Below are 13,282 nucleotides of genomic sequence, written 5' to 3'. Positions count from 1 at the left end.
GACAAGAATACACAGATACATGAGGATATATGAAAAGAATTAAGACAATAATGGCTTTATCAGGAGTAGGGCACGGAGGGCTTTTAGTTTTCCTTTTTTTCTGCCATTTGAATTTGCAACTTTACACATATATTCCTTTTCTTTTGTTTTATTCATTTACTTTCTTTAATGCTTATTTATTTTTGAGAGAGAGAGAGAGAGTGAGAGAGAGAGACAGAGAATGAGTGAGGGAGGGGCAGGGAGAGAGACACAGAATCCAAAGCAGGCTCCAGGCTCTAAGCTGTCAGCATAGAGCCCGATGTAGGGCACCAATTCACGAGCCATGAGATCATGACCTGAGCCAAAGTTGGACCACTTAACTGTAACTGACTGAGCCACCTAGGTGCCCTTATTATTTTTTCTTCTTTTTTTAAATAAGCAGATTGTATTGTAACCCATTCCTTTTTCTCTTTGTTCTTTTCTGGTTAAAAAACCAACAGCATAAAAATACTTTGCTACAAAGATGATGCAACGATCAAAACAGGAAAAAAAGTCTGGAGTCTGGTTGCTCTAAAGATCATTTTTCCTTAATACCACTGAGATTCTCAATTTACTATAAGGATCATGCATTTACAGCTGCATTGTCCTGTGAGGACTACCCCTTACTGTGAACAAAGTGGACAGAAGCAGTAAGGCTGAGATGAACTTATTGTAGGAGGAGACTTCTATAAGTCCACCCACACGTTCCTGTGCACATCCTATTATCGATTACACTCTAAACCTCATTCACATTGTTGCCTCTACCAGCTGATTTTGCATTCATGTTTTTTATTCTATTGAGCCTGGCAATCATTTCTTATGAATGTTATCTTGAGTGTCAGTTAAATGGGGCAGGAGGAAACTGAAGGGTGTGGGGCAATCAGCTGGCTCCTAAGCCATCCCACCCAGATGAGTCTCCTTCGCTCAACCCCTGCCTTTCTACTCCCTGTCAGGAGCCCTGGGACACAGAATGGAAGAGCCTTCAGGGCACTGGGATGTGCGCAGACATAGATCTGAAAATAGAATTGCTGCGTCAAGGGTCATGCACTGTACTAAATTTCCCAGGTAGTGTTAAATTGCCTTCCTAAAATAGTCTACCTGTTCACATCCCTGACAGCAGTGGAGGAGTGTTCCCCCATACCCTGACCTATATATACTAGGTGTCATTAAAAAAAGCTTTTTTTCCCAAATCCCGTAATTAAAAAAACGGTACCTTGACATTTTGATTTGTATCTTTAATTGGACGTGAAATCGAGCATCTTTCCATAAGCCTGTCGACTGTATTTGTTTTTAGGAAAGGCTTGCTCATGTCTTTTTCTGCTTTGGTTGTCTTTGACCATTTTCCTTCCTGGTCATCTTTTACATATTGATTTGTAAGAGCCTGTTATGTTAAGGACTCTAATCCTTTGACATATTTGTCGCAAACTTTTTCTTTTTCAGTTTGTTATTTTGCTTTCTTCACAGTATTGTATGGCTTTTGAGTCGTGTCATTCACAGGTTTTAACTAGAAAAAGGGCACAATCAGACTTGCATATAAAAAAGAATAATGCTGTGTGGAAAACAGACTGAAAGGGGTTAGCATGAAACAAGAGAAGAATTCAGGAGACCAAGTACTGGGGCTGTTTCAATAATGAGAAATGACGGCAGCTTGAACTGGGATCAGGGGAGGATATGGGGAAAAGAAAAGTGAATTGACTTTTGGTTGCATATGTATTGAGGGAGAAATTCAACTGCACACCTGCCCTTAGATTCCAGAAGGAACCTATAAAATCCTTGTGAAAACTTATTTTTTGCTTAAGCTAGCTGAAATTGGTTTCCACCATTCTTTTTTTTTTTTTTAATTTTTTCTAATGTTTATTTTTGAAAGAGAGAGAGAGAGAGAGAGAGAGAGAGAGAGAGAGAGAGAGAGACTGACTGACCATGAGTGGGAGAGGGGCAGAGAGAGAGGGAGACAGAAAATCTGAAGCAGGCTCCAGGCTCTGAGCTGTCAGCACAGAGCCTGACATGGGGCTTGAACCTGTGAACTGTGAGATCATGACCCGAAATAAAGTTGGAAGGTTCAACTGGATGATCCACCCGGGAGTCCCCTGGTTTCCACCACTATTATGCAAACTGCCTTAACAAATACATCCATCAAATCTGTGTAAAAATCAATGTGCTCCTCTTGACCAAAGAGTCTTAACAAATTTTCCAACAATTTGAAGAAAAAGATAATCCAGAAGGTATAGTATTTTAATTTAAAACCTATACTCCAAAGTGGATCTAGATAGAACATTTTTGAGTGATGTCAGGAAACGGTGGCCGAGGCTGCTTCTCTGGCTTCTCTCGAGTTAGGCCATGTTCTCCTCAATACCTGAAGGAGTTGCTCAAGGCAACTGAATTCTGGGGATCACAGACACTGATTTAAAAAAAAAAAATTGTTTTTTTAATGTTTATTTATTTTTGAGACAGAGAGAGACAGAGCATGAATGGGGGAGGGGCAGAGAGAGAGGGAGACACAGAATCTGAAACGGGCTCCGGGCTCTGAGCTGTCAGCACAGAGCCCGACTTGGGGCTTGAACTCACGGAACGCGAGATCATGACCTGAGCCGAAGTCGGCTGCTCAACCGACTGAGCCACCCAGGCGCCCCCACAGACACTGATTATTACTCACACAGAAGCTTCTCCTTTTGCAGAGGGTCTGGTATCATACCCTGTCTTTCTCCAAAAGAGCCGCTCAACAGGTATCGAGGATTATTCTTCCAAACATGCTGGTGTGTAGCTGAGGTTGGTAAACTACCTCTGTGACCTATGAATAGACAATTAAACAAAGGTGCTGGAAGGCTAGTTCATCACCTGTAACATCTAGGTTAATACCAAAACCACGACCACTACCAAACCTGCCACTACTTCTGTCACCACCCATCACCCACGGCAGGCTTTTACAATGAACATGTCCTATTTTCCAAAAAGCTTTCATATTCCAATTTACGTGAGCTAAGCATCATTTTCTCCATTTTACAGTGAGGAGAGACTTGAGAAGCAGCATGGTACAGTGGAAAGAGAAAGGTGCCCAAAACTGCTTTGTCTTGAGGGCTCTTGAATCTGGCTAACTGGAAATCCAGTTTTCAACAAATTACCACTTTATTATTATTTTTTAAATGTTTATTCATTTTTGAGAGAGAGAGAGTGTGCGCAGGGGAGGGGCAGAAAGAGAGGGAGACACAGAAGAGAGGGACAGGCTCCAGGCTTTGAGCTGTCAGCAAAGAGCCTGATGTGGGGCTCAAACCCACGAACTGTGAGATCATAACCTGAGCCGAAGTCGGACACTTAACCAACTGAGCCATCCAGGTGCCCCACAAATTATCACTTTAAAAATGAAACAGTTAATAAGAAAGTTTAACAAGGTTGATAGAAATAAAATCAATATTGAAACTTAATTTTATTTCTAGATACTAGGAACAAAGAGAATCAAAATTTAAAAAGATACCATTTATGGTAGCCTAACGATACAAAGTCCCATGACGAATTTACAAATCTTTATTGGGAGACATTAAACAACACCTATGTAGATGAAGAAACAGAGTATATTCATAGATTGCTGAACCAGTATCAGAAAATTCTCACTTCTTCTGAAATTTGATCTACAGATTCAATACAATGGAAAAGGTAAGAACAGCCAAGAGACTTGTGGACAAGATGCAGGACATGTCTTTCCAGATTATCAAGACTATTTAAATGCCATATGGTATAATTAAGAAAGGGTGGTGGTATTGGCCCAAGGATAGACAGACTCTTGTATACACACTCAAAAGAGGTGACACACAGCAGCACAGCAATGGAGAAAGGAAGTACTTTTCACTTCCCTTCACCTTTCCCTTATAGTGCTAGAAAAATTCGCCATTAGTTCATCCAAGTGCAACTCTTCCAGTTAATCAAACCATTTACTCCATGAAGGCAGAAAAGGTGATGCTAGGTAAGAATGAGATATTACCTTTAAAGTAGCCATAGTATTGAAGATGATGGTACATAAAGTCTTCATAGGGATCAGGAAGAGTCTGTGAAAGGAAAAGTCATCTCAATCACGAAAGTCCTTTCAAGTAATATTGAACTCTTAACAAAAGGCACACAAGAAGTGTTTGTTGCAAAGGACAGTATACCCAAGGATTCTGTAAACAAACCGAGTGAAAGACATTCATGCAAATTATTCTATCTTGGGGATCAAGATCTCCTGCCGGAAAAAGGTGCCACCAGAATATACCTTCTGATATAGAAGTACTGGATTTCTGTGGAGTTCCTGGAGAGGGGAGTGTACCAACCTCCTGCTTTACCTCTGTTTCCAGTGCTGGGAACATGTTACTTCTGCATTCTATGCTGAAGACAAGTCAGTGACACCGGCATCCAGCCACAACCCCCGCCCGATTTCCAAAAGGGCAGCTGATTACACAGAAGCTAAAACACCAGAACAGGACAACTGAAAAAAACTGCCGATATTCTCCCCCACCCTCCTCCACCTGCGCGGCTCTCACGCGAATTTTAGGAAGCCCTGCCGCATCGCTCCCTCTTCCCTGCCAACCCAGCTTCTCACACATACAAGCACCTGGCTACTGGTTCCCAGTCTGAGGCTCGGAGGCACACCTGAGGAACTAGGGAGGGCGGTTTGTCTTCCAGCCTCTGCCTCCAGAGGCGCCTGGACCTTTGCTGGTCTCATGCTTCCCTCTCCGAGGACGGAGATGCCCACCACCAGGACGCAACAGGAAAGTGAAAGAATTGCGAATGGGGGGTGGGGGGTAGAGGGATGCGACGGAGTCGCCTCGGGGTAGAGAAGGAAGGTCAGGGGCCCGCAGTGTGGGCCCGCGAAAACGGGACCCAGGGGTTCAGGGCTTTCTGGTGCTGGAGAAGGAGGTGAGGGGCAGTTTCCCGAAGAATAGGGGCGGGGGCGTGGAGATTTCCTAGAAAGGCAGGGGAAGGGTGCGATCGCCTCCACTCTCCGGCCCGTCCCGGGCAAAGGAGCCTAAGCCAGGCTGGAGGCCACCTCACTGCAGGGACAGCGGCCGAAACACTCAGCGCCCAGAGAACAGCCCAGAGAACACGCTTGCAGCACTCGCCCGCCGCGGCTTTCTGCTGCTAGGGCCCCGGTAGCCTAGCAACGACGGAGCGGAAGTAGGAGAGCAGGGTGGCCGGACGCTTCCGGGGAGCGAGGCCCCGACTCCAGGGTATGAGGGAGGAGCCTAGAAAAGGTAGAAGACTGGCCAGCCTCCAGCTCTTCACACTGATTCCTCCTTTCAGTTGCAGCCCCGCTTCTGGGGAACCAAAATTAGACCGGTGAATACAGTATCAGTTAGCAGGCCTCAAAAGTAATTCCAGACTTCTTTGCCATTCCTTAGGTTTAGGTAACTGGTAAGTGTTGCTCAGATGGAGCGGATTCCCCTTTTCTTTGACCTTATAGTCTCACCAGCCCATAGCTAGAATTGAAAAATTACAAAACTGAAACCACACATTTTGACCATGGAATTATCGGACTTTAGAAAGTGCTCCATTCTGTTAAGATAATGACAAACGTACTGGTGCTCTGCAACAACTCCTACACGTCTAGAGAACTGCTAGGGAGTTAAAAGCTTTGCTAGTTGGTAGCTTTTCTAGAAATTTGCTCTAGTAAAATTGTAAGAAAAAGTTTATATACAAAATGTTACCCCAACACTGGCGTTAAACGTAAATAAAACACACTGATATACAGGACACCCAGTAGGCAAAACTCCTATGCATATAAATGTACTGGAATAAAAATCAAACTATTAACTGTTGTCTTTGGTTAATTTTATATGAATATAACCAAAGTAGAGGTCACTTTTATAGTCAGAGGGAATAAAGCAATCTTAAAATGTTAACCACATTACATCATTTCCAGGATTTTAGGTCAAACGTTAGCTAATATTATAGTATACAAGCTCCAAAATTTAAGTCACAGAGTACCTTCTGGTGCTAGAAGCCTGTTTTCTCACCGTCCCCACAGCTCTCCCACCCACAAATGACTCAAGATCCTGCTGGTCTTTTTCCCAAGAGCTGTTCTCTTCAGTGTTTACACATGCGTTATGCTGTATTTGATAAACGACAAGTATGACTGGACTTAAAGTCTTGATTGTACAATCATGATATAACAGGCTTGGAAGAGCAAGGATAACCAATCAGAAGTATAAAAAAAGCTTTATTAGTGCATATATACAAATTTACAAGGTCAGAAACTGGAGAAATACAAACAGCTTTAAAACACAATTTGCCTTTTCTTCAGTTTAAAGTGACTTTTACCTGATTGTGATACAATAGAAAGTACAGAACAGTAAACTGCTTTTTAAATACTGGAATTTTATGGAGAGTACATTCACATAAAAGGGAGGTGAATTTTGGTACAAGGTTAAGACAATGGAGACACATTAATACATACAGTGGCTCTTGTTACATTTACTGCCACACATGTGAGGGGGGAAATCCTCAAAATTAAAGATATGAACACCTGCTGCTGCCTGTATTGAGATTTAAATATGCCACTAGTGTGTGAAATGACTGAGCTATCAGTTCTAGAATCTGTGAGAATCCTCTAAAGAGTGTGGCCATCTGTCAGCACAAGGTAAACACCTCAATATACCTCAGCACTTCAGGGGTGGCAGGCTAGAAGAAGACGTCAGAGATTCCGATAATCCCAGTTAAGCAAAACAGAATACAGAGCTGCCTTCTTAATTGCACTTGTTCTGGAGTAGAAGTTAATGAGAGAGAGCCACACTAGGAACTAAATGAGCCTCTACTAGACAGGAAAGTCCTTCACTTTTTGTCAGTGAGTCCTCCACTGAGGTATTATACTCATGAACCACATGTTCCCAATCAGAGGTTAATGTACCTAATACGCTGAGTTTGCCAGTGTGAAAATAAAGGCAGCCATGTCAAAGCATTCAGTCAACCTCACCTCACCCTTCAGCAAAACAGAAAAATTACATTTCACAAATGTGAAAACTTTGTATGTCTATGCTTTTGCCCAGGAAATTTATATGCTCTCCCTCATAACATTTAGTTTACTGACGACAGTAAAACTGGTTAAGACTCTGAACTGAATGCACAAAAAAACAAACAAAAAAACCTATAAAAAAAGCACCCCCACCCCACCCCAAACTATGTGTTTGGAGCCATTTTCCTTCTCTTCAGTCTTGCTCGCCAATCCTCAGGAAGCGCTTCAAAATTAGCGTTTCTCTCTGCCATGCCACTGTGAAAACAACATACAGATTATTCACTGGAAAGAAAAAATATGAAACTGTTTATTTCCTAACAAAAGCCACTGCCTAACACTGAAAATCTGACCCATCACAACTATGTTCATTACAATGCTTCAAAAGTTTCTCAGGAGTGCCTGGGTGGCTCAGTCAGTTAAGCGTCCAACTCTGGATTATGGCTCAGGTCAGGAGGTCAAGAACTGAGATCAAGCCTCTGCACTGACGTCTCCTTCCTCCTCTTTCTCTGCCCCTCCCCCAGTCACACTCATTCTCTCTCTCAAAAATAAAGTTTTAAAGAAAAGTTTCTCAGCTAAGTACCAGCATATTCTTCATCAAATTTCTTAATTCTGATGGGTCAACCAAAGATATACTCTCTCTACAGTTTTAGGGATACGTTGAGTGCATGCTTAGTTTTATCTATCTCCAGTAACCATTAAAGTCACATTGAAGGAATACAACAATTCTTGTGAAAGTTTTTCTTAGCCCCAAGGAGTTACAATTCTTTAGGAAAGATATATTTTAACCTTCAACTTACTATCAAAGACCTTTGGATATAATGTTTTTGAAATTCTCTTTCGAACAGTTCTATTTGTAAGCATTGCTAGCTCATAGCTTCTTCAATCATCTTCAAAATACGTTAAACTCAGACACTATAATTACTAGAATGGGTGCATTGGATCCATTTTATAAATCTTTATAAATCTAAAATAATCTAAATACAGTATCTTTTGTGATTCCCCACCTATCATTTTGAAATAGTTTCCTATTTCATTATTGTAGGAATTAATCATTATTCAATTTCCAGCAATACCAAAAAGACTAAAATAATAAGAAAACCAAGTAACAGAATCGCCTACAAGGATGAGGCAAAAGCACAAATTGTCAGTAACAGCATCCCCAGCTTTCTTATTGTGTTGCCCCCAAAAAGCATGTTAACCTTTCAAGGAAGTAAAAGAGTCTGGAGGCAACATCTTCATTCATAGTACGCCCCCCATACTATTGCTATTTGTAAGTAAGCTCTATGCCCCAAGTGGGGCTTGAATTCGTGACCCCGAGATCAAGAGTTGCATGCTCTACCGACTGAGCCAGCCAGGTGCCCCTGCTTTGCTTTCAAGTATTAAACAAACCAAAAGATAAAAGCAAACAGACAGTGGCACTGTACATTCTAATAATTATGATGGTAAAACTTATTGGGTAAGTAACATTTCAGACTATGGATATGAAGAGGACCACATCCTAGATGAATTTTCTCAAATTTGAGATTCATGTGTGAACAGTGTATCTCTAACAAAAAAAGAAGTATAATTTTCTCATTAAAAAGGAACACCACCACCCAATTATTTTGTAACAAGAATCAGGACTGGGGTGCCTGGATGGCTCAGTCAGTTAAGCACCTGACTTCAGCTCAGGTCATGATCTCAGGATTTGTGAGTTCGAGTCCCACATCAGGCTGTGGGCTGACAGCTCAGAGCCTGGAGCCTGCTTCGGATTCTGTGTCTCCCTCCCTCTCTGTTCCTCCCCTGCTCATGCTCTCTCTCAAAAATAAATATTAACAAAAAACAAACAAACAAAAAGAACCAGGACTATGTCATTTCCCTAAAATGACACATGACAGGAATCCTTCGGGTTTTATGATGCTGTATGCTAAAATTCATTTCAGAGGGTTTATAAGTAGACAAATGCTGAAAGCAGGTATATAATGACTGCAGAAATAGATATTTTAGGAACAAAAAACCTCTTACAGTGACCATTCTAATTGGTGTTTATATATCTAAAACTAAAAATGCCTTCAATTAGGAAACAAAAGATGGCTATCCTCTTCCAAATGGTTTCGTTAAGTATTACATTTATGAATGTTGCAAATGTTAAGAACCAGAAGCAATGATAAGCTAGAACCTATCAAAGATGAATCTGAAATATGGCAGCACTATTTATGAGATGAGTATCTTCCAGATTATGGTGTAACAAGTAAACAATTAATTGCATCCAAAGAATGTTACTCATTTTAGCCTGGACACCTTTAAAACCAAGAAAATAAAGAAAAAATTTTGAGTTAGCTATGCTTAAATTCTTAGAAAAATCTCTAATGAAGTTTTCTCCCCTTCCCTTTTTAAATCCTTTTTTAAGTAAGCTATGCACTCAAAGCGGGGCTTGAACAGGGGCGCCTGTGTGGCTCAGTTGGTTAAGCGTCCGACTTGGGCTCAGGTCATGACCTCACGGTTCAAGATTTCAAGCCCCACATCAGGCTCTTGCGCTGACAGCTCGGAGCCTGGAGCCTGCTGTGGATTCTGTGTCTCCCTCTCTCTCTGCCCCTCCCCCACTCCCATTCTGTCTCTCTAAAAAATAAATAAAATATTAAAAAAATAATAAAAGTGGGGCTTGAACACAACCCCAAGATTAAGAGTTGCATTCTCTACTGACTAGCCAGCCAGGCACACCCCTCCCCCTCCCTTTAACTTCTGTAAATTATTTGCAAAATAAATTTTTAAATATTTATTTTGAGAGAGAAAGGGCATGCATGCAAGTATGAGAGGGGAAGAGAGCAGAGAGAGAAAGAGAGAATCCCAAGTAGGCCCTATCAGTACAGAGCCCAACGTGGGGCTCTATCCCATGAACCGTGAAATCATGACCTGAGCTGAAATCAAGAATCAAGATGCCTAACCGACTGGGCCACCAGGTGCCCCTGTAAAATAATTTCAAAAAAAATTTATGAAAGGGTCTATTGGATCTACATGGTAAGTGGGACAGGTATTTTTCCTGGTATGCTAAGACAGGTATGTTAAAGACAGTCTTTTTGCTTAAGAGAAACAATCAGTAGGATAAAGTATTAAAACTGTTATCTCTGGGATGCCTGGATAGCTCAGTCGGTTAAGTGCCCGGCTTCAGCTCATGTCATGATCTCACAGTTTGTGGGTTTGAGCCCTGGGTCTGGCTCTGTGCTGACAGCTTAGAGGCTGGAACCTGCTTTGGATTCTGTGTCCCCCTCCCTCTTGGCCCCTCCCCAACTCATATGGTCTTTCTCTCTCAAAAATAAACATTAAAAAAAATTTTAAACTCTTGATATCTATAATTTTGAAAAAGGGTAGATCATAATTCTCACAGGGAAATAATCATTATAAATTATAAACTTTTAGATAAAGGTTTGTAAAATATATCAAAAATTAAGGATTGTGATTTAAAGAGTATGACTGCTGCTTTAAAACCACCACCATAACCCACTCATCTGGGGGCTTTTGTTTACCTGACCAGCTGCTGCTGTTTCCACTCTTCGATTCGCTTCTGTGCAGTTGATTCCCGGTCCTCTTCACTGGAACTAGAGTTCTCCTCTTCATCTAACTCACGCTGGATACTCTGCCACTTCTTTACCAAAGACGGCATTTTGGTTTTACTCTTCTTTGCCTAGAACAAAGGGTAAAGGTCAGAAGGAAGAAAATACATAAAATATGGAAGTAAGATCCACACAAGATCAAGGTTCTTCTTACATATAAGGAATAAGTAAACTTTAAAATCAAAAGGACAAAAAAAAAAAAAAATCAAAAGGACAGAAACACAAAAAATAAATACTATTATAAATTCTTGCCCGAAATTTCTACCAACTATAAATCTAATTAATGCTTGGTCAAAATTCTAAAAACTGGAAAAAAAAAAAACACCCATATATGTGCTTTTATAAAATTAGGTCAGAAAAATTCCCTTCAGCCTCATTATTCTATGGAATTCAAAACTGTTGCCCTTATCTCAGAATTACAGTGTTTCCTCTTGCAAATTTTAACTAAATGCAGTGTTCACATTAAGTAAAATAGAGCTGAGAAACAAATGACCAGCTTTCCTGGAAACAGCAACAAAGTCAATTAACAACAAATATTTACAAAGCAAGATGTATCAAAATATTAATGGTAAGAATGGTTCTAAGAGGAGATACAATAAAATCTTTTTGGCTCATCTTCATTTTCTAATTTTTTTCTATAGTAAGTATTTACTTTCAGAGTAAAAAAAATCTTGTGAAAGTAGCAAAAGTAGGCCTACATATATCCAACACGGTTTGCTCTATCACTATCATCAGGCTTCTGATCAATGGCACCCTAGCAAAGAGGCCCTCCCCGACCAACCTAACTGGAAACAGCACCACCTCCCAAAGACCGCTTTCTGTCCTGACACTGCTTGTTTTTTCTCACTGCATTTTAAAGCACCAAACATGTATGCATTTGCTTATCTGTCTCCCCAACCCCATTCCCCCACTTCTTTGGTTTGTATTCTTTTGTATTCCCCCACAAACATTTGATTCACTTCTGCATCCCCAGCTTCTGGGGAGAATGCCTGACAAATAGTATGCCTTAAAAATATACTTGTTGAGGGGCAACTGCATCTGGGATCTGGGTGGCTCACTCAACTCAGTTAAGCATCCGGCTTTGGCTCAGTTCATAATCTCACAGCTCATGAGTTAGAGCCCCCACATCAGGCTCTGCGCTAACAGCTCGGAGTCTGGAGCCTGCTTCGGATTCTCCATCTCTCTCTGCCCTTCCCCTATTCATTCTTGCACACTCCCTTCTCAAAAATAAATAAGTAAATAAACATTAAAAATAAAAACAAAAAAACCTGATGTTAAAAAAATAAATAAAACCAAAAACCAAATTTGTTGAATCTGTGATTAGTTATGTGAAATTCAAAGGCTCCTATATCAGACATGGGGGGAAACATGTTTTTTATCCCTATATTTTGAAGAGCTATGTACTTGAAGACCTGACCAGGTTACACTAGAAACACAACAAGCAGTTGAGTGGTAGATGTGATTAACTGCTGCTGGGCTCATCTTGGACCAGGTATGGGGGCCCACCCTGTTTTTCCTGCCTGCACTTGAGAGATATTTCTTAATTCCCCAAAATCTGAGAAAGTTAGTTTTAGATTTTCAGTCTTTCTTCTATTACTTTGCTCTCTGCTCAATACCATATTTTGACTATAACGGACAGTTCTTAACGTTCTGGAGAACTGAGTGCTCCATCTGTTGTGTTTACACCTTTAGCTCCACACACCCCCACACTCCAGGCTGTCATTTCACCTGTGGTTCAGCCTCACACACTGCATACATACCCTGCCAACAAGCTCCAAAACAGCCCACCTGGGGTTAGCATGGAACCATACGTGTAAAAAGTAACATGAACTAATAACAGTCATAAGTGGACAGAGGGCTCGGTGAGGTATGACCTCTCACTGAACACGGTCAAACATGACTAAAATCCAAAGCTCTAGGTAGTCACTGTTGTTTCCTTTTGACTTCTATGGGTTTTGTGAAAAAAAATTTTATCACATTTGATTCGTCATGGGAAAATAAGTTGTTTTATAAGTTATTTATTGCCAATCACATCCAAAACCATGGATAAAGAATTATACTGGCTGTTTTTTTCTTTTTAAAGTTCATTTATTTTGAGAGAGATAAAGTGCAAGTTAGACAGGGGCAGAAAGAGGGGGAGAGAATTCCAAGCAGGCTCTGCACTATCAGCACAGAGCCTGACACGGGGCTTGAACACAAGAACCATGAAATGATGACTGGAGCCAAACTTGGACACTTAACCAACTGAGCCACCCAGGGGCCCCTGCAATGGCTGTTCCAGCACATTTTTACAGGGGAACAGGCAGTAAGATGAATAAAGATCCAATGGCTAGGACTTGTTTTCTAGCCTTTTTTTTTTTTTTTTTTTTAAGGGCACTTGGTATTTTTAATTTTTTTTTAACGTTTATTTGAGAGAGAGACAGAGCGTGAACAGGGGAGGTACAGAGAGAGGGAGACATAGAATCTGAACCAAGCTCCAGGCTCTAAGCTGTCAGCACAGAGCCCGATGCAGGGCTCGAACCCACAAACCTTGAGATCATGACCTGGGCAGAAGTTTGGTGCTTAACCGACTAAGCCACCCAGGTGCCCCTAGGACACTTGATTTTTTTTTTTTTTCAACGTTTATTTATTTTTGGGACAGAGAGAGACAGAGCATGAACGGGGGAGGAGCAGAGAGAGAGGGAGACACAGAATCAGA

General features: G+C 41.1%; 2 protein-coding genes across 9 annotated transcripts in view; both read right to left on the bottom strand.

The window, feature by feature from the left end:
- Positions 1-6,070, bottom strand: part of AGBL2 (AGBL carboxypeptidase 2) — a 47,282-nt gene extending 41,212 nt beyond the window's left edge. For 6 of the 7 annotated variants that reach the window (XM_040495150.1, XM_040495154.1, XM_040495153.1 and 3 more), the window contains exons 1-4: positions 4,636-6,070; positions 4,317-4,449; positions 3,992-4,055; positions 2,672-2,806 (exon numbers count right to left, since the gene is read on the bottom strand). In XM_040495150.1, coding sequence (XP_040351084.1) covers positions 2,672-2,806; positions 3,992-4,055; positions 4,317-4,352 — 235 coding nt within the window. In that variant the 5' untranslated portion in view covers positions 4,353-4,449; positions 4,636-6,070. The remainder of the gene's footprint in view (positions 1-2,671; positions 2,807-3,991; positions 4,056-4,316; positions 4,450-4,635) is intronic. The other variant, XM_040495152.1, reaches the window with a different exon arrangement.
- Positions 6,071-6,184: 114 nt separating this feature from the next.
- Positions 6,185-13,282, bottom strand: part of FNBP4 (formin binding protein 4) — a 44,390-nt gene continuing 37,292 nt past the window's right edge. For both annotated transcript variants that reach the window (XM_040495148.1, XM_040495149.1), the window contains exons 16-17: positions 10,498-10,655; positions 6,185-7,249 (exon numbers count right to left, since the gene is read on the bottom strand). In XM_040495148.1, the coding sequence (XP_040351082.1) occupies positions 7,159-7,249; positions 10,498-10,655 (249 nt within the window). In that variant the 3' untranslated portion in view covers positions 6,185-7,158. The remainder of the gene's footprint in view (positions 7,250-10,497; positions 10,656-13,282) is intronic.

Source organism: Herpailurus yagouaroundi, unplaced genomic scaffold (genome assembly GCF_014898765.1).
Source record: "Herpailurus yagouaroundi ecotype Mexico unplaced genomic scaffold, PumYag 187, whole genome shotgun sequence".
In the NCBI taxonomy this organism is placed as follows: domain Eukaryota; kingdom Metazoa; phylum Chordata; class Mammalia; order Carnivora; family Felidae; genus Herpailurus; species Herpailurus yagouaroundi.
The sequence above is the reverse complement of the archived record's forward strand: the minus strand, read 5'-3'. Positions and strand labels throughout refer to the sequence as shown.